Here is a 20,308-nt window from a genome sequence, read left to right as displayed (position 1 = left end):
CTCACCTCAGCCTCCCAAAGGCACAGGATTACAGGCTGAGCCACCGAGCCCAGCTTGTTTGGTCTAATAAGGTTCACACCTGACTGATAAAAGATAAAGGAGGAGCTTTGTGAGCTCTACACCCTCTACCCTCATTTCAGCTAGAGCAGATGTTTTTCTTTCTTACCTCTTATCTTTAACACTTTGAAAAGCAGCTATACTGCTTTTAAAAACTTGAAAAAGGCCAGGGGTGGTGGCTCACATCTGTAATCCCAGCACTTTGGGAGGCAGAGGCAAGAGGATTGCCTGAGCCCACAGGTTTGAGACCAGCCTGGGCAACTTGGCAAGATCTTGTCTCTACAATAAATAAAATAAAAAAAATTAGCCAGGCATTGGTGGCTCACAACTGTAGTTTCAGCTACTTGGAAGGCTGAGGCGGAAGGATCACCTGAACCCAGCAGGTTGAGGCTACAGTGGCCATGAGCATGCCACTGCACTCCAGCGAGGACGCAACAGAGTGAGACTGACTCAAATAGATAAATAAATAAATGAAAACTTGAAAAAATCAGGTGCAGTGGCCCATACCTGTAATCCTAGCACTTTGGGAGGCCAAGGCAGGAGGATTGCTTGAGTCTAGGAGTTCAAGACCAGCCTGGGGAACATAACAAGACCTTGTCTCTACAAAAACTTTGCTGGGTGTGGTAGCATGTGCCTGTAATCCCAGCTACTGGTGAGACTGATTGTGCCACTGCACTCTAGCCTGGATGACAGAGTAAGGAAAAAAAAAATTGAATTAGGTAAAATTCCTTTCATCAGCTGTTCTGGAGAAGTCTATCCAAGTTCACTTGGACTCCCAAAATCATTCCTTTTTTAGAATCATCTAGTACCCTGGGGATGTGGGTCGGTGCTGATTCCACCCCTTTGCAGGTCTCTCCTGGAAGATGATGTCTTCAGCACAATGGCAGACCTGGCAGGAGCTAATGCCGAGGTAAGCCTGGCCCATTCCCCAATCTCATCCTCTCTTATCCCCAGAAACACTGAGATGGGTGTTATGGTCCAGGCATTGCTCACAGAAGGATCAGAAATCCCTACTTGCTGGGAGTGGTGGCTCACACCTATAATCCCAGCACTTTGTGAGGTGTAGGCAAGAGGATTGTCTGAGGTCAGGAGTTCGAGACCGGCCTGAGCAACTTGGCAAGACCTTGTCTCTACAGTAAATCAAAAAATTAGCCAGGCCGGGCTCGGTGGCTCAACCTGTAATCCCGCGCCTTTGGGAGGCTGAGGTGAGTGGATTGCCTGAGCCCGCAGGTTTGAAACCCGCCTGGGCAGCGAGACCTCATCTCTACAATAAATCAAAAAATCAGCCAGGCGTGGTAGCGCACGCCTGTAATTCCGGCTACTCGGAAGGCTGAGGTGGAAAGATCACCGGAGCCCAACAGGTCGAGGCTGCGGTGGCCGGGAGCGGCCACTGCACTCCAGTCTGGGCGACAGAGTGAGACTCCAACTCAAAAAAAAAAAAAAAAAAGTCCCTGCAAAGCCAGTTTGTTCTTCAAGCAAAAAAGTACCCAAGGGCTGCCAGATGGACCCAAAGCAACATCCTTCTCCTTCCCACCAGTAAGATGAGGGAGAAAGGAGAGCTCCCAGCCACTGCTAGAGTCTTGGAGTCTGCCCCTTTCCTGTAATACACTCCATCGCTGTCTAGTCACATAGGTGAAAAATAGCATAATCCAGGTCCTGTTATGGAAGTGGTCTCTCCAGTTGGAAGGAGCAGAAACAGCAGCCCTTACTGGGTCTGTACAACTGGGCAGGTTTGACTTAAAACAGCCAAGCCCAAGTGAGGGGACAAAGCTCTGCTCCTGCCATGCCATCTGCCCTGAGAGAAGCCAGGGACCAAGGCCCTGAGTGTTGTTGGGCCTTGACTAGCATGCACCCTTGTCTGTGTCCTTACCCTGCTGTGGATTTAGGTTTCAGACGTCTCTGATGCAGACCCCCAGGCTTTGCTCCAGACCATGAAGGTAAGGAAACAGCTTGTAGGATTCTCAGAACTGGGGGTGGGAGGAGGTAATGATATTTTGTGTCAAGGCTTTATTCTGTCTCTAATTTCTCCCTTTACAACTTTTTCTCTGAGCCCTTCTTAGTGCAAGCTCATTCATGAACTGATGCCCTTCTTACCCCTCTGGGTATAAACCAGTTTTCTTGGTATAAAGAGAGTGGACAGTCACTTCTACTGGTCCCTGATGAATTGGGGCCTGCCCTGCCCAAGGGCTCACCTTGCTGAGTCCTCTCCACCTCCTTGTCTGCCTAGAGGACAGCAGGGAGACTGTCTTCCGTAACACTTGTTCTCAGCCCTTCTCCATATTTCTTTCCATATCCCAAGTTGAGTCCCCTTTGGTACTGCTGTCTTCTCATCAGATCAAGCCCAAAGCTGATTCTTGCAATGGAATTTTAAGGCACAAACTTCGAACAGTTTATGGGAGCATAATCTTGTAGCTTGGTCTGGGCTGCCTCATCTCCCTCCCTCTCCATCCAGTAGTACCCTCCTGTCTGACCCTTAGCTTCATCCCTTCTGGTTAGCCCATTTTGCCAAACTTCCTGGACCAAGGCCAGGCTCTTGGCTCCAACCCTGTGCAGCTCTGAAGAAATCCTGTATGTCCCCTTCTTGGACCCAGATTCAGCTTCATTGAACCTAACTTGAAATCTGTCTCCCTTGGCCGGGTACAGCGGCTCATGCCTATAATCCCAGCACTTTGGGAGGCTGAGATGAGAGGATTGTCTGAGCCCACGAGTTCGAGCTACCAGCCTGGACAACTTGGTGAGACCTCATCTCTACAATAAATCAAGAAAAATTAGCCAGGCATAGTGGCATGTACCTGTAGTTCCAGCTACTTATAAGGTCGAGGTGGAAGGATCACCTGAGCCCAGCAGGTCAAGGCTGCGGTGGCCATGAGTGTGCCACTGCACTCCAGCCTGGGCAGCAGAGTGAGACTCTGACTCAAAAAAAAAAAAAAAAAAATCTGTCTCCCCAATACTAGCTGGCCAGGAATCCTGGGAGTGACCTGCAAATCCTCTGACTTAATTTTTGGTGGGTGATTTTCAGTCTCTCATTTCAGAACCATGAGATGAATCCTACCATCCTTCTCTTCTTACCTCTGCCTCAATTTTCTTTCCTGACTTACATTTTTTCCTCAGCAGTGTTCTCATTTTTCTTTATTTTCTCACAATTCTGCCCCTGGGGTGCCAGCAGCCCCTCTCAGATGGAAGTCTTCATCCCTTACCTGACATCATCCTCCATTTTCCTGCTCTTCTAGGGTCTGGAGGACATGGATGCTGATCTCTTAGGTCTGAAGAAATCTAATCTAGTCTCTAGCAAAAAAGCTGCAAAGGGTCCTGGGAAAGAAGAGCTGCCTGGCAATCCCAAACCTACTGACAAGTTAATAGCCAACAAGAAAGGTGCGAGGGAGGTAGTCCTTTGAATCTACTAGGGTCTCTTAGGACATGGAAGATGCTTAGCAGGAAGCTTCCATGTCCAGTGGGTTTTCTCTACTGGGGTGGAGAAGTCAAGGAGCAGTTGTGTATATGTGTGTGTTTTGAGTTTGTGTGAGGTGTAAGAGGACAGATTGAGTTCCCTCCCTTCCTAGAGCTGTTCCAGTTCCTCTGAGTTCAACATGAGCAGCTCCTGGAGAAGCTGTTTGAATTAAAATGGAAAATTATATGGTAGCCTGTGTATCTCCCAAACCCACGTCTCTGAAGTGACCCATGATGAGGGGGCAGGTAGCTTCCTACCACATTTTCCTGCCAGAAATCTGTGTGAGGACCAGGGAGGTGTGGACCTGGACCCTTGGCTATGTCCATGGCTATGAGCCCTTAGCTTCCCAAGAAGAAGTGCACCCCATCCCAGGATCCCTAGTGTGTGGTATGGGAGGAAGACCTTGTCCAAGAGAGACCCAGGCCACAATCTTGTCTTCTTTTGCTTCCTTCAGGGGACACCATTCCCAACAAGAAGCCACCTCCCTCTCCCAGCAGCTCCGGGCATCAGAATAGGAGGTTTTCCTTTGAAGGTACCAAAGGCTTCTGTCATGCTTCTGGGACACTCCAGTTTGAGGGTGGAGCAGCCTGGGTGTGCTTGCTTGCCCGAGGCCAAGATGCTGCGGATGTCAGATGGGAAGCAGAGAGCTGGTGCCACCAGTTAAGCTCCTCATGAATTCAGGGAGGGACTAGTTATGTTTTGTTGGTTTTTTTTTTTTGGAGTTGGAGTTTCACTCCATCGCCCAGACTGGAGTGCAGTGGCCGCTCCTGGCCACCGCAGCCTCGACCCACTGAGCTCCGGCGATCCTTCCGCCTCAGCCTTCCGAGTAGCCGGAATTACAGGCGCGTGCTCCCACACCTGGCTGATTTTTTTGATGAGGTCTCGCCAAGTTGCCCAGGCGGGTCTCAAACCCATGGGCTCAGGCAATCCACTCACCTCAGCCTCCCAAAGGCGCGGGATTATAGGCTGAACCACCGAGCCCGGCTTAGTTATATTTTATTGGCTGGGATATTTGGGAAACTTTATTTGCAAAGATTTTGAAACTAGGCATTAAGCTGAAGATTTTGTATAAGAAAAAGTCCCTTTCCCTTCATGAATGCACAAATGTTTTACTTCTCTTCTGATGCCTGAGGGATATTTCTGGAAGTCTATGCAGGCAATGGAGTCAGAGGCCCCACAGCTGAGTGTGGTGCAGGCCCTGCAGACCTAGGGTGGATCTCCAACTCCCTCTCCCCCTCCCCAGCTTCTTCTTTATGTCAAATCCCCCTTACCACAGGTCCTGCCCTCCAGATGCTGAGGGGCATTTTTTTATTAGAGCAACTAGAAATCTTGACTCAAGTGATAACTCCCCTAGTTAATGCTATAGTCTGACCTGTGCTTTCCCTCCTGCGGTGAGACTTGGAAGACCCACTGGCAGGACTTCTCTCCTATGATGAGGAAGGAATCGCTGAGAAGCCACTCAAAGCAGAGGGTAAAACAGCTTCTGACAAGAGTCCCGGCACAGTCAGAAATCAAGGTAGAGCAGAGTGTGGGCCTGTTTCTCATCCTGAGGGCAAGATTCCTTGGCAATAGGCTAACTGACCTTTTTGATACAGAACCAGAGTTCTCACCAGGGCAGGGACCAGAGGTCAAAGTCCAGGACAAAAAGGCTGTCAGTCTCTAGGGACAGGGAGGTGGGATGAATGAGCCTGGGAGTGGGCTGTGGGAGTCAAGTCTCATGGGCAGACCTGATGCCTGCTGGCCCACCCAGAGGTCAAGGTTGCAGAGAATCGCCCATCCAGATACCACAGTGAGGGCAAGAAGGCCATGGGCATTGGGCCCTGTGTTCTGTCTTTTAGGTCCTTCTATTCCTCTAACACCTGGGGACACCCCTGTCCGAAAGAAAGAAGAATTGCTGTTTGACAATGAGGATGACATCATGGCCACCCTGGGGTTTGGAGACAGCCCCAAAGCAGAGAGGAGGCAGATGGGAGACCAGTAAGGATCCCTATGGACAGAGTCCCTGGCGAGGCTGCTACTTCCAGTTCAGGAAAAAGCAAGTGACCGGGCACAGTGCAGTCCCTGGGAGCCCCTCAGATCCACACAGTTGCCCTCTGTCCTGTCCTGCAGGGAAGGGCCCCATCCTGCTCGCTCTAAGCTGGATGAACTGCTGGGTCGAGGCACTGCCACCAAACTCCCGGCCCACCCGGGCACAGGGGAGCACAGGGAGTTCAAGCGAGACCAGAAGTACCAGAGGCCACAGGGTGAGGAAGTTTGCTGGGGGCGGGGCAGGATGGCAGGGGGCCGCTAGATAAGGTTTTTACTATACCTATAATAAGAAATAAGCTGATACGCACATGATTATTCACATGACGGAGACAAAATAATACCTACCATGACCATTGTTCAAGACTCTGTTATCTATTTTTTGTGCTTTTCTTTTTTTTTTTTTTTTTTTTTTGAGCCATGGTCTCACTCTGTTGCCCAGGCTGGAGTGCAGTGGCGTGATCACAGCTCACCACAGCCTCAACTTCCTGGGCTCAGACAATCCTTCCACCTCAACCTCCCAAGTAGCTGGAACTACAGACATGTACTACCACACTCGGCTTATTTTTTATTTTTGTAGAGATGAGCTCTTGCTATGTTGCCTAAGCTGGTCTTGAACTCCTGGACTCAAACAGGAGTCCCAAAGTGCGAGGATTACAGATGTGAGCCACTGTGCCTGGCCAGATGCTCTGTTATCTTTCATCTAGATGCTGTTTGGTTTAGAAATACATTGATTGTGACTCATTATGTTGGTTTCTCACCCCTCTAATGGACAGCAGCTAACATTTTGTAAACACTGCTCTGTACCAGTGTTTCTCAGATAGCCTGTGAGCCACCTGTGGGGAATTGTTCTCATGACACACACAGTTCACTGGACCTGACTTTGAGGGATCCTGGGGGCCAGTAGTGCATTTTCCTTGCACGTGTTGTAGTTGTTCCTCCCAGAGCAGCTTTGCCTCTGCTCTTTTTTTTCTTTTTTTCTTTTTTTTGAGTTGTAGTCTCACTCTGTCACCCAGGCTGGAGCGCAGTGACATGCTCACAGCCACTCCCGTATCGACCTGCTGGGCTCAGGCAATCCTTCCTCCTTAGCCTTCCAAGTAACCAGAACTACAGGCATATGCCACCACACCCAGCTAATTTTTTGATTTATTGTAGAGACGAGGTCTCACCAAGTTACCCAGGCTGGCCTCGAACCCCTGAGCTCAGGGAATCCTCTCGTCTCAGCCTCCCAAAGTGCTGGGATTATAGGCTTGAGCCACCACGCCCGGCTGCCTCTGCTGTTAAACATTGACCTGCCAGTTCAGCTTTTCTTAGACCAGTTCTGCACTACAAAAAAGCTTGACTTCCTCTACCCCAGACCACAGTCGTGTGCTTCTTAATTCACAGACAACGAAGATGACTGGGGCAACGAGGACTTCACCTTCGGGGCCTATCAGCCCACCTTGGGCTCCTCTGAGGGCCGGCAGTCCCGCCGGCAATCTGTCAGGTAAGCAGAGCCTACAGGAGGCTTGGTCTCTGAGACAGCTTGGCCACTAGGAAGACAAGCAGCCTTCCACCATCCTACCTGACAGACTTGTGTGGCAGGCAGGGTGTGCAAGGCACTCAGCTCTGTGGGTGCTAAGGGGAGGGGAAGGTTGCGCCTTCCCAACAGCCAGGCAGAGTAGTGGAGACGACTCCAACAGGAGCCCCTCCAGGTCTCCATTCCAGTCTGCCAACACCCTGGTCTCAGCCCGTGAAAGCCATAAGAGACTGTGATGCCATTTGCTCTCACCAGGAGTATGTGGCCCAAGGGGTTGCAAGATCACTGGTCTCTGCTACGGCTGTTCAGTGTTCTGGGAGCACTTCCATCAGACCCACCAGGACAATCTTGGCAGCACACCCCTCCCAGTTTGCCACAAAAAATTAAATCAGTGGTAGAATTTTCTTTCTGAATTTGGAGTTTTTCTCCCAGTATATATTTTAAACTTTATATTTTGATGTAATTTCAAACTTACAGAAGTTGTAAGAACAGCACGAGGAGCTCCCTCCATCCTTTCCCCAGACTCAGCAGTTGTTTACCTCATGCCACGTTGGCTTGACCAGCCTTTCTATCAAAATAGCTCTGTAGCCACACTGGCATTTCTTCCCCTTAAAGCTGGGAGCCTGCGCCACTGGTCCGTAACAGATGAAGGCCATGGCTGAAAAAATTAACAAGTAAAAAATGGCTGTGGTGGAAAACCTGGAAACCACTTGATCCTATTATAATTTGATCCTAGTCTCTGTGGTTAGACTTGTTCTGGTTCATGTGATGGGAGTCAGAGTGCCTGTATTTCATGGTGCTCTGCAAGCAGCATGTGACCTACCACTGCCCTGCTACCTGAGCTGGTCCAGGAGTCACTGCTCACTGATCTCAGGCTGGCTGTGTGGAGCCCCTGACTCCTTGCCGTGGGCCTTATTGCCTCCCAGCAGTGGAGGGAAAGGCTGGTAAGGGATTGGGATGGGCTGCCTCCCCTTCCTGACACCTCTCTGTCTTGAAGTAGGTTTTTAGCAGAAGGTGGCCCAGACCCCAAGGCAGAAGCCAGCTCCAAACAGAGCCCAACAGCATCTTCCAGCCCCATCCACCCCAAGAAGGGAGGAGCTGACTGGTTGGGCCTTAAGGATGATGACTTGGACCTGCTTCCTCCCTCGCCCACCAGAGAGGCCCGGAGAGGCTCAGCACTCTCCACACCTTCAGTACCTCCTCCTGCCAGCCAGCACTCTGCCCCAGGCCGGCACTCTGCCCCAGCTGGGCTGCCCTCCTCAGAGGTAAAGCCACCAACCAAGGGTGCAGGGTTCCTTGCCAAAGCCAGCCAGGCTTCAAAGCTGGGAGCATCTGAGGAGAAAGAAGAGGAGGACTGGCTGAGCCATGCCTTATCTCAGAAGAAGTCCCAAGGCTTGACCATAGAAGAGTGTGCTGGGACCTCTCAGGACCTGAACGTGGTGGGGACAGTGGGCCATCCCCCTTCTGGCAGGTACAGGCTTGGGCTGTAGTGACTAGTGGACGGGAGGTCGGGGTAGGACTTTGAGTGTGCCCCTTGCCCACCTCACCTCGGTCGGAAAATAAGCTTTACATCCTGATACACACACCAGAGCACACCGTGGGCACTAAGGCTTCCTCTAGGCTTTGCCTCTTGGCAGAGAGAGAAAGCTTCCAGTTCCTTTGCTTGGTTGGAGACTTAGGGACTGTTGACACCCATGTTCTGACTGCTGTGGGGACAGGTACTGACTTGATTGGGCGGTGCCCTGAGGGTGTCCTGAGATAGACACACCACTGTCCCACCTCTGAGCTGGGGCCTGCCCACAGAACCCTAAGGCTGGCAACCCCAGGGTCCAAACTTTTGGTGCTTCTGCCGATCTCCGCTTAAGTGAATGTCGTGTGTGTGTGGTGGATGTCCTCCTGTTCTTCAGGAGTATTAGAGAAGACACAATGGCCAAGAGGTAGCTCCTGGGGAAAGCCACAGAATGGTGATTCTGTAGGCAGGATAGTGAATGACCTCTGGGGGCAGAAGGGAAAAAAGGGGCTGGTGAGATGGGAGCGTCTAGCAGAAGTGGTAAGAGACTCTATGGCCAGAGCTAAAGGGAAGGACTGAGCAATTTGTGATGGCCCAGGGACATCGCCCAGTCCTGGGGTTGATGTGATCCCAGGAAGACAGCTTTGACTTCGACCTGAAGCTGAGGGGAAGCTGAGGCCCGAGCAGAAAAGCCTTCCTCCTCACTGCCCCGAGTCAAGAAATAACAGACAAGAGAGTAGCACAAAGGGGGGACTTGGAGGGAGGTTGAGCAGAGCTCCAGTCTAAAGCTGAGTCAGAATAAGTGGGCCAAAACAAAGCTCCAAACTTGAACTTAACTCCGGTATATGTAAAGCGGCCAATGTCAGTCCTTGGACAGTGCCACCATGGACACTGAGGTGGGGAGGGGTACTGACAGGGAAGAAGTCCACAAATCCCAGGAGCTCAGACATGGCAGGAGAACTACCCAAAACAGGATGGTGGGAGCAGAAGGGCTGGGAGGGGAATAGGGAGAAGAATAGCCATAAGCTTCACACTTGGAGCTTGTCCCAGGCGTTGTCTTCATACTGCCTAACCCAGGCCTGCTGTCACCTTCACCTTTAATGTTGACTTCCCTCAGTCAGCCTGTTGCCAGCACTCCAGAGCTTAAGCAAGCAGTTGCTGGAGGAATCTCAGGAACAACAGCTCAAGAAATACCGTCTGCCAGGCCTGGCATTTCAGGGTATGTTTGCAGCCAGGCTGAGCGGGAGTAAGAATATGGTGGGTGGCACGGGCCTTCTTTCTAAGAGATGGATGAGGGACGACTGCCCTGGGACCCAGCATAGTTAGCTGGGCTGTGGTATTCCACACCTGTGTCAGGCCCCTGCTGGAAGGGCTTTCTGAAATAGGTTTTCCTGTGCTCTCCTAGGCACTAGTATAACCGAGAACCCCCCCACTTAGTCAACCCTAGCCACCAGCCTTCCCAGTTGATATGAAGTTTTCCTTTACCCTTGATACCAAGAGTCCCCCACCCCTGTATCCTTCACAGAAGGCTGTTCACCTTCCCCTTAAATCTCTGTGTCCTCAGGTCTCCTGTGACTCGGAGCCTAGACACCTCAGCCCTCCCTGCAGGTGACCCAAAGAGGGGAACAGGCCCTGGAGACCTCTCCAGTACTGGTTTGTTTCTGCTTGTTTGGGGTTTTACTCCAGTTGAGGAAGAGGGGCTTTGAGGAGCTTTGGGGTCCGTGGGAGATGAGTGATGCTGGCCCCTCCTGTACACACACAGGCCCAGAGCTCTGGGCTTCCTGCTCATGTCTCTGCTGTTCGTTTTTCAGAGCCTGCCATTCGTCTCCTGAGCCCCCAGGAACCCACGGGGCTTTCTGTGCCTGTCCAGGTAGGGAGGGTGAACAAACAGGTCTTGGTCTTGGGCCCAGGGAATGATTTTCCCTGGTGCTCAGAGGTAACACCAGCAGTTTGACCTGACAGCCTTCCAGGAAGAAAGAATGTGCCGAACATCAAGCGTGACGTTAGCCAGCTCACCCTGGCATCCCCCACCAGCACTTTTTTTTTTTTGAGTCGGAGTCTCACTCGGTCGCCCAGACTGGAGTGCAGTGGCTGCTTCCAGCCACCGCAGCCTCGCCTGTTGGGCTCCAGCGATCCTTCCACCTCAGCCTTCCGGGTAGCTGGAATTACAGGCATGCGCTACCACGCCCGGCTGATTTTTTTTAAATTTACTGTAGAGATGAAGTCTCGCTGCCCAGGCAGGTCTCAAACCCGCGGGCTCAGGCAATTCACTCACCTCCCAAGGCGCAGGATTACAGGCCAGCACTTTCTTAAACTTTTAGCCTTGCTGCCCCAAGGCAGAGTTGGGTGTTAATGTGCCAGCATCAATAAGAATTAGAGGTGGTACTCAAGTGGGGGAGCCAGGAATGAATGCTGCTATCAGAAAGCAGGGCTGCAGTCTCCTGTCTAGAACACCTTCTCCATCCCTGTCATCCTCCCACTGCACCTCTGCCTCTGTTTCCTGGGTTTGGCAGTCACCTCTGACACTTGGGCCTGGAATATATGGACTCCAAGAGCATGTCCCTAGGAGATGGTAGGTGGGGGGCAGCTTGCAGGAACCAGATTAGTGTCTGGTTAGATTAGATTAGAGCAAGTGGGCTTCAGGCCCAGCAAGAGAGGGCCAGTGTCAGAAGCTTTTGGTGTAGCTGAGAGTCTGCTGGGACTCAACTGTTTGTCTTAGAACCTGGAAGCCATCGTGGGGAGGATGGTGTTCTGAGGAAGGAGGCATGCTCATTTTCCTGACCAGACCTGAAAATGCAAGTGCTCTGCTGCAATGACTGTGATTCTCCCAGGCCTTGTCCCTGGCTGTGGGTGTGGCGGCCTTGTCCCCATCTGCAGTCACAGATCAGGTGCAGGGCCCAGGAGGGCCGATGAGCAGAGGCCCAGGAGAGAGCTTCAGCTGGGCCCTGTCCCCTCCCTAACCTGGAGCATCTCTCGCCCTTTCTTACAGTCCCCACTCCCAGAGTCCCCTGCACAGAGCCTGCTGCCAGGCACAGCATATCTGAAGCAGCTCCTGGCTGCACAGGTACAGCTTCAGAGCGGCACTACTGAGCTCCAGGCTGAACTGCTACAGAGCCAGACCCAGCTGGCAGAGCTAGAGATCCAAGTGAGGGGTACAGGGGCAGCAGTGGTGGCGGCGGGGTTGCACTGGGAAGACATTATTGACAGTGGTTGGAGTCTTCCCCAGGAGGGAGGTGGGACTGTCAGCACAGAGGAGCATGGGGCACAGAGCCCTCCACACAGGCCTTCCTGCCATCCAGGTGCAGAAGCTGGAGCTGGAGCGGGTCCAGCACAAGCTGCTGCTGAGGAGTTTGCAGGAGCAGCACCAGGCTGACCTGGAGCTCATCGAGAGTGCACACAGGTACCCCTGGCTCCAACCCAGCTTTCCAAGGCCCATGTCCTGCCCTAGCTCCGCCTTGGATTTCTGCACTGACCCCAAAGGCCACCCCCATGTGCTCGGAGAGGCCCTTTAGGTGGCGGCCCTCTGCCTTCTGAGTCCCATGGTTGGGTGTTTTGTCGGCAGAAGCCACGTCAAGATGTTAGAAACATCCTATCAGCAACAAGAGGAGCGGCTCCGGAGAGAGAACAAGGTGCTGTCCGCTCGGTACCTGTCACACTGCCAGGAGGCTGAGCAGACCCGTGCAGGGCTCACAGCCCAGCACCAGCAGCGCTTGGCGGCCGCTGCACAGGAGAAGGACCAGGAGATGGAGCGGCTCCGGGAGCTGCAGCGGTGAGACCCAGGGGCAGGTGGGTGGGGGGCAGGCTGGCAAGGACTGGCCAGAGGAGAGCCATCCCCTTGAGTCCTTCAGCTGTGGCTCAGCAGCCTCTGAATGGGGTTGAGCCCTTCCCTTCCAGCCCGTCGAGTGAGGACTCAGGGCTGGGCACACCGACCAGGCACCCTATGGTGGGGGCCACCTTCTCTCACAGAGGTGGAGGGGGCACCCCCAGGCTGTCCAGGTAGGGCATGGCAGCAACAAGCACCCCAGGGCTTAACTAAGCACAGGGTAACCCACTCGCCTGCTGACTCAGTGGAGGCTAGAGATGAAACTCATCCGAGAAAAGTCTGTTCTGCTGTGCCTGCTGTGTTGATAGGGTTGCCTTCTGGCAAGAACAAAACTGAGAAAAGGTACCTAAGAGTCAGAGGCTGGTGAGGGCAGAGCAGGCCTTTTAAGACTCAGGCTGCCCAGACACAAAAGGGTTGTGCACACGACTTGCCGTTCCTCTGTGTAAAGTGTCCTTGCTGAATACTGGCCAGAATCTCCTCCTTAGAGAGTATATGCAGCATTGGAGTTCCCAGACAGATTCGACAGAGGAGCTGGGGAAAGTGAGGCAGTACCCAGAGGAGGAGAAGAGGCCCTGGGAACAGGGACCACTCAGAGGCAAACCCATTCCCGAGGAACTCCCGCTGCGTTCACTGCCGTCCGTGTGGTCCTGCTCAGAGTGGCCCCGTGCCTTCCCCACCCTGCAGGGCGTCCATCCTGGAGATGCGCAAGGATTACGAGGAGCAGCTGCAGCGGCTGAAGCTGCTAAAGGACCGAGAGGTCGACGCAGCCACCAGCGCCACCTCCCACACACGGTTCATGGACCACCCAAGGGCAGGCTGTAGCTGAGGGTCCCTGGGATCCTCAGCATGAAGTGACCCGCTCCTCCTCCAGGTCCCTGAATGGCATCATCGACCAGTTGGAGAAGTTCTCCAGCACACTGAACGAGCTGTCCTCCCGCGTGGAGGCCTCACACCTCACCACCTCCCAGGAGCGGCAGCTGGGCATCCGGCAGCATGATGAGCAGCTGCGAGGTATGCCCTTCCCCCTCTTCCATCTCCCTCGGTCACCTGGGTGGGAAGGTGGGGAGGCATGGAGCGCCCTGTGGGCTCCCCCCAGCACTGCAGGAGCGGCTGGGCCGGCAGCAGCGGGACATGGAGGAGGAGCGGAGCCGGCTGCAGGAGATCATCACAAAGATGGAGGCGCGGTTGAATGAGCAGAGCCGGCAGCTGGAGGAGGTGAGGCCCGTCCCCGCCACAGGGCCTCGCCCCCACCTCTTGCCTCCCAGGGTGCCTGCAGGCATGGCAGCAGTTCTCTAACAGCACCTCCTCAGGTGGTCAGTCCCCAAGACTCAACTGTCTGAATGTCCCTCCTGCCCCTTCCTGCCTCTGCAGCTTCCCAGCCCAGCCCGAGCACGCAGGCCCCTCGGCCACCTGCCCCAGGGCTGCCCTCCACAGTCCAGCCCTCCACCATCAGCTGAACTTCCCACTCACTTCAGCTGATGCCTGTGACATCGGGAGAGATGTTCTCGCCCAGTAAATGTTGTTCTAGCCTCTTCAGCTGTAACAGATATGTTTGAACTCCTCCCTATGTATATTTCATAGATAAGAGCAAGCTTTATTTTTATTATTTACTATTATTATTATTATTATTATTATTTTTGGAGTTGGAGTCTCACTCTGTCGCCCAGACTGGAGTGCAGGGGCCGCTCCCGGCCACCGCAGCCTCAATCTGCTGGGCTCCGGCGATCCTTCCGCCTCAGCCTTCCGAGTAGCCGGAATTACAGGCACGCGCTACCATGCCTGGCTGATTTTTGATTTATTGTAGAGATGAGGTCTCGCCAGGTTGCCCAGGCAGGTCTTGAACCCATGGGCTCAGGCAATCCATTCACCTCAGCCTCTCAAAGCACGGGATTACAGGCTGAGCCACCAAGCCCAGCTTATTTTTTATTTTTTTAAGTGAGAAAGCAGGATTTAGTGAGAGGACAGAAAAGCTCCCACAGTGGGAGGGGACCCGAAGGTTGCCAGAGCAACCTTTATTTTAAAAATAGTAACCTTAGCCAGCACGGTGGTACATGCCTACAGTCCCAGCCATGCAGGAGGATCACTTGAGCCCAGGAGTTCGAGACTGTAGTGTACTATGATAATGCCTGTGAATAGCTGCTGCACTTTAGCAAGACCCCATCTATAAAAAAAATTTTTTTTTAAAGAAGAAAATAAGGCCAGGCACAGTGGGTCACACTTGTAATCCCAGCACTTTGGGAGGCAGAGGTGAGAGGATTGCCTGAGTCCAGGGATTCAAGACCAGCCTGGGCAACTTGGCAAGACCTCGTCTCTACATCAACAAAAAAAATTAGCTGGGTGTGGTGGTGCGCACCCATAGTTCCAGCTACTTGGAAGGCTGAAGCAGAAGGATCACCTGAATCTAGCAGGTCGAGGCTGTGGTGGCCGTGAGCATCCATTGCACTCTAGCCTGGGTGACAGAATGAGACTCCTACTCAAAAAAAAAGAAAGAAAGAAAAGAAAAGCCAGTGACATCCACTGGTGATAAAATATAAATCCTGTAGACATGTCAACGTAGACACAGCTTTGATGTCATGAGCCGTATTTCCTTTGGTAACTATATTAAGCTCCTGCCTCAGGCCTGGCACAGTTCAGCTCTCACCACATGCTCATGTGTGGCCACCCCAGTACAGCATTAAGCCCAACCTGTTTCCTTTGCCTACTTGGCAATGGACAATGGGCAGGCAGAGTACCGAGCTGGCGATTCAGGGCAGGAACATTGCTGTTCTTTGGCCCTCCTGAGCTGCTAGCTTTAGTGCAGTTGGAGACCTGAGGGCTGGGCTGGCACCTGCCAGGCCATGCTTTCAGGCAGAATTGCACAGGCTAGGCCTTGACCGTCCCTCCCAGGAACCCCTGGTTTTGTGCCTCTGGGAAGAGGGTGTTCGTGGTGAAGCATGGGAGACACGGGGGGTTTGCAGAGCTCCTCAGGAAACAGCCAGGCCTGACTCTCAGAAGAGGAGCCACACTCTCAGCCCTGCCCTGGGCCCTGCAGGAGCGCTGGCGGGTGACTGCGGAGCAGTCCAAGGTGGAGTCCACACAGCGTGCCCTAGAGGAGCAAAGGAAGGTCATGGCCCAGCAGATGGCCATGGAGAGGGCCGAGCTGGAGAGGGCCAAGGTAAGCACAGTCACATCGTTCAGCTCCGGACCTCACCGTTATGCTCAGGGACACTCACACTGTGCCCTTGCCCCCACGTCCCAGAGTGCCTTGCTGGAGGAGCAGAAGTCTGTCATGCACAAGTGTGGAGAGGAGCGGCGGCGCCTGGCGGCCGAGTGGGCCGAGTTCTTTGCACAGCAGAAGCTGAGTAAGGAGCAGGCCGAGCGTGCAGCAGAGCGCGCACTGCAGGTGGACGCCCAGCGGGAGGGCACCCTCTTGACCCTGGTGCAGGTAGGCCCCCAGCCTCCAGGACGGGGGAGGGCCAGGGTGGCCCTGGCACCTGCATCTGGATCCATCAGCTTCTGGTCTTAGGAAAGAAGAGTGTAGCACCCACATGACAGAGTATAGGGATTAGTAACCATGTCATCATACCAGCAGCCTCCCCGTGTTGTCCTAGGCACTTTATATTGAATGAATATTTTTCTTATGATCCTCATCATAATCCTAGGACATAGATCATGTAGAAATAAGGAAACCGAGCTTCAGAGTTGAGCCTGTCATGGTCCCTTGGCTTTCGAGGACAGCACCCTGGCTTGGCCCTAGGCTTCTTTGGCCCTCCCTGGAAGCCCCCTTGCTGTACTGCCCCCTGCCAGGGACAGGGTGGGCAGAGGGGCCCCTCGGAATCCTGCACAGAACACAGCTTGACTCCCTGGAGGAGACTGCAATGGTGCCTCTGGTCTCCAGGAGCAGGCCGAGCTGAAGATCAGGGCCAGCGAGCTCCGGGCCAAGGAGGAGCAGCTGGCAACTGAGAGGGAGGTCCTGGAGCGGGAGAGGCGGGAGCTGCGGCTGGAGAAGGAGGCGGTCAATGCCACCGCCCAGCGCACCAGGCTCCATGCCCAGGAGGTGGAGAGCATGAGCAAGGTGCGGCCCGGCATGTGGGTGTGGCCATGGCTGACCCCAGTGAGCCCTGACCCAGGCGGCCTTCCTGCAGGTGGCTTCGGAGAAGTATGAGGAAGGAGAGCGGGCACTGCGAAAGGCCCAGCAGCTGCAGGCACAGCAGCAGGCCCGGCTGCAGGCAGTGTGGCAGGAGCAGGAGCGGCTGCGGCAGCAGGAGCAGCACATGCACCAGGCAAGGCTCTTCCTGGCACCGGCTCCCCCAGGCCTCCTGGCCTCTTGCCTCACAGCTGAGTCCTTCTCTCCGGGGGGCGGGGACAGGAGCATCTGAGTCTGGCCCAGCAGAGGCTGCAACTGGACCGTGTCCGACAGGACCTGCCCTCCAGCCTCGAAGGGATGCTCTCCAGGGCCCAGGGCCCCGAAGCCTCCAGTCTGAGTGGTGAGCGGCCCCGGGACCAGGCAGAGGCAGTGCCGGGAGGGGGCAGGCCCTCCACAAGCCACTTGCGTTAAGAGGGTTTTAAAGGCATCTTGTGAGCCGGGCGTGGTGGTGAGACCTGTCTTTGGGAGGTGGAGCCCAGGGGTTCAAGACCAGCCTAGGAAACTTGGCAAGACCTCGTCTCTACAATGAATCAAAAATTAGCCAGGCATGGTGCATGCACCTGTAGTTCCAGCTACTTGGAAGATTGAGGCAGAAGGATCACCTGAGCCCTGCAGTTTAAGACTGTGGTAGCCATGAGCATACCACTGCACTCCAGACTGGGTGACAAGAGTGAGACTCCGACTCAAAATAAGTAAACAAACGAGTAAATCATCTTGTTATACTCCGAGTGGCTAAGGGAGGAGAATTGCTTGAACCCAAGAGTTCATGACCAGCCTCAGCAACATGTTGACACTTCTTCTTTATAAAAATAAAATAAAATTTAGCTGGGTGGTGGTACACGCCTGTACTCCTAGCTGCTTGGGACGCTGAGCCAGGATTTCGAGGCTGCAGTGAGCTGTGACCATGCCACTGTACTGCAGCCTGGGTGACAGAGTGAGACCCTGACTCAAAACAAAAAAAAAGCAAAGTCATCTTGTTATTTTGTATAGAAATAATGCATGTTAATTTTAGATAAATAAATCAGAAACAGAGAAGGAAAAACTATTTTTTAAAATATCACCCCCAATGCTACTCCCTAGCCTAGAGAGAAACACTTTGAACCTTTTGGTGCATCACATTCTACTCTGGTATATATATTTAAAAACAAATTTGGAATTGTCTCATATGTTGTTTGATATCTCAACTTTGTTCACATAGCAATAAACATGTGGAGCATGTTTTCTTCCCAGGAACTAGACATGTAATCAATTTCAGTCAGCATAGCATCCATTTCGAGGTTGTTCCGTGCTAAGTGATGTGTTGTCACTGATAAACAGCACCTCAGTAGAAACCTTCATATATATATCAGGCACCTTCACCTGACTATTTCCCTTGAATAAATTCTTAGAAGTAGACTTACCTGAGAAGACCACAGAAGCTTTTGAGAGTAGGTGCCGTGTGTCCCCAGAGCATCTATCCAGGGTCTCCCCACTGGCAGAAGATGAGCAGGTCCTGGGGGAACAAGCTGGGACCACCTGTTTTCCCAGCAGCACCCTGGTCCCTGACTTCCTCCTCGACCTTTCAGCCCCTGTGGCTTCTGCTCCCACCACCCCTTCGTGCAGCCAGCCGCTGTCCAGCCTGCGCCCCTCATCCTTCCATGCCAAGCTGGTGCTGCTGAAACACACAGCCGAGCAGGTGAGTGTTTCCTGGCCTCGGGGTGCTCGTGTTCAAAGTAGTGACAATCATGGCCATGGGGAGGGCTGACCCCAGCTCCTGAAAGAGAACAGTGATGCAGATTGCGTAGTGAGCAACTTCCAGGATCTCTCCTCAAGGCCCAGGTCTGTCTGTACAGAGCAATCTGCATATGTCACCTCAGTTAAATCTCACAATAACAAGTAGCGATAATGACATGTCACTTATGGAGCACTTCTCGTGTGCGAGGCTCAGTGCTGAAGGCTTTGTGTGTATTATGAGCTTTTACACTCACACAGCCTTACAAAATAGGAAATGTTATCTCCAGTTTACAGACAAGGAAACTGAGGCTTAGAGACATGGAGTCCTGTGCTCCTAAGTTATGCAGCTAACACGTGGTCTCACCAGTATTAAGACCATGGTCCAGCTGGGCTCGGTGGCTCAGCCTGTAATCCTGTGCCTTTGGGAGGTTGAGGTGAGTGGATTGCATGAGCCCACGGGTCGAGACCCGCCTGGGCAACTTGGTGAGACCTCGTTTCTACAATAAATCAAAAACTAGCCGGGTGTGGTAGCGCGCACCTATAGTTCCAGCTACTCGGAAGGCTGAGGCGGAAGGATCGCCGGAGCCCAGCAGGTTGAGGCTGCGGGGGCCGGGAGCGGCCGCTGCACTCCAGTCTGTGCGACAGAGTGAGGCTCCAACTCAAAAAAAAAAAAAAAAAGACCATGATCCATCTTAGTTCATAACTGGGTTCTTTCATGCCCTCACCCCCATCTCCAGAGGCAAGCAGAATCAGGAGTACACGGGGAGGGGGTCTCCCTGAGTGAGGGCTGGCTCACCTGTCTCATTTATGGAGGTGTGGCTACTCATCTGAATCTGCCTTATAGGACCATGACTTCTTGGAAAATGAACAGTTCTTCCTGGAGACCCTGAAGAAAACATCCTACAATGTGACATCCCATTCAGCCTGAGAGGGGCCCGACCATCTTCTTGACACCTTCTCCCCTGCTGCTGGCTGCCAACTCCTCCAAGGGGGTGCCCAGGGAAGACTCTGAGATGCCCCTGACCTGGTTACAGCTCTTCTGTGAACAGGGTACATGTCCTTTCCAAGCCCTCCAGCCTGAGGCAGCCAGGCACCTCGTGCCTCTGGGGCTCTATAGTGCAGGCTGTCTCACCCCAGTTTTGGCTGTCCTGCCCCACAGCTGCTCAGATACAAGGGTCTCGGGTGGCAGCTCCCACTGGGCTCTGTGGACCCCTTCCCTCCTCTGCAGACAGACAGTTGTGGGCCCTTTTTGCCTTGGCCTCTTCTGGGGCAGGGGCTTTCTCCCCTCACTGCCTGAGTGGTCTCCTTCCTAATGGGCCTTCTGGTGTCCTGGCCTAGAGTGGGAGCAATGGCGCAAGCAGAGTGTACCGTGCCAGCCAGATTCTCCTTTGCTGTTTGATGAGCTCCCAGAACTCAGCCATCCCCTCCCCTGGGGCTTGTACAAAGCCTCTATCTCACTCCCAGGACTGCCGAAGTGACTTCTTGACTTCTCGGCTTCTTCCTCCTTGTGTAGGCATCCCACTAGTAGGGGGAGGAAGCTGTGAGTGAAGGGGAAAGGGGGGTGGTACAAGGCCAGAGGCTTCTCTCTGTGCTGTCCACTGCCCAGAGCCACAGGGATGAAGATGGATAGAATGAGAGCCTGTGCCTTTCCAGGTCGATAGGAGCCTCCGACCTACCTATCACAAGCGAGATGTGCCAAAACTGCTGGGACAGCACCAGGAGCGGGGCGGGAGGATTGGAAATTTTCCCATCAGAACCAAGGACAAATCGACTCAACTAATAAAAACACTATTACTTCTAAAGTGGCTTTTATTGGGGAACAATTTCTCACCTTTCAGAGAGGAAACCAGATGAGCAGGAAGGCAGACGAGGAGAAGGTCAAGTTAGGTACAGGGTGTAAAGCTCATGTCTCTGCTTTTTCAGGAGTTAGGTTTTTGTTTTGTTTTTTTTGAGTTGGAGTCTCACTCCATCACCCAGGCTGGAGTGCAGTGGCACACTTAGCCACCCTAGCATCGACCTGCTGGGCTCTGGCAATCGTTCCGCCTCAGCCTTTCAAGTAGCCGGAACTACAGGCGTATGCTACCACG

At 53.3% G+C, this 20,308-nt stretch overlaps 1 protein-coding gene across 1 annotated transcript in view; it reads left to right on the top strand.

The window, feature by feature from the left end:
* FBF1 (Fas binding factor 1) overlaps positions 1–20,023 on the top strand; it is a 27,936-nt gene extending 7,913 nt beyond the window's left edge. The window contains exons 7-32 of the mRNA XM_021718597.1: positions 907–967; positions 1,944–1,994; positions 3,288–3,429; positions 3,960–4,037; positions 4,902–5,021; positions 5,344–5,482; positions 5,615–5,748; positions 6,917–7,016; positions 8,047–8,520; positions 9,677–9,778; positions 10,124–10,212; positions 10,371–10,429; positions 11,549–11,704; positions 11,859–11,959; positions 12,122–12,328; positions 13,067–13,174; positions 13,254–13,393; positions 13,479–13,597; positions 15,414–15,536; positions 15,621–15,806; positions 16,260–16,436; positions 16,507–16,644; positions 16,731–16,848; positions 18,074–18,183; positions 19,066–19,271; positions 19,875–20,023. Of these exons, the coding sequence (XP_021574272.1) occupies positions 907–967; positions 1,944–1,994; positions 3,288–3,429; positions 3,960–4,037; positions 4,902–5,021; positions 5,344–5,482; positions 5,615–5,748; positions 6,917–7,016; positions 8,047–8,520; positions 9,677–9,778; positions 10,124–10,212; positions 10,371–10,429; positions 11,549–11,704; positions 11,859–11,959; positions 12,122–12,328; positions 13,067–13,174; positions 13,254–13,393; positions 13,479–13,597; positions 15,414–15,536; positions 15,621–15,806; positions 16,260–16,436; positions 16,507–16,644; positions 16,731–16,848; positions 18,074–18,183; positions 19,066–19,149 (3,316 nt within the window). The 3' untranslated portion in view covers positions 19,150–19,271; positions 19,875–20,023. The remainder of the gene's footprint in view (positions 1–906; positions 968–1,943; positions 1,995–3,287; positions 3,430–3,959; positions 4,038–4,901; positions 5,022–5,343; positions 5,483–5,614; positions 5,749–6,916; positions 7,017–8,046; positions 8,521–9,676; positions 9,779–10,123; positions 10,213–10,370; positions 10,430–11,548; positions 11,705–11,858; positions 11,960–12,121; positions 12,329–13,066; positions 13,175–13,253; positions 13,394–13,478; positions 13,598–15,413; positions 15,537–15,620; positions 15,807–16,259; positions 16,437–16,506; positions 16,645–16,730; positions 16,849–18,073; positions 18,184–19,065; positions 19,272–19,874) is intronic.
* Positions 20,024–20,308: the final 285 nt, after the last annotated feature.

The sequence above is a fragment of the Carlito syrichta genome, unplaced genomic scaffold (assembly GCF_000164805.1).
Source record: "Carlito syrichta isolate Samal-C Ts95f unplaced genomic scaffold, Tarsius_syrichta-2.0.1 Scaffold312954, whole genome shotgun sequence".
Lineage (NCBI taxonomy): Eukaryota > Metazoa > Chordata > Mammalia > Primates > Tarsiidae > Carlito > Carlito syrichta.
This window is presented reverse-complemented; position numbering and strand designations above follow the sequence as displayed.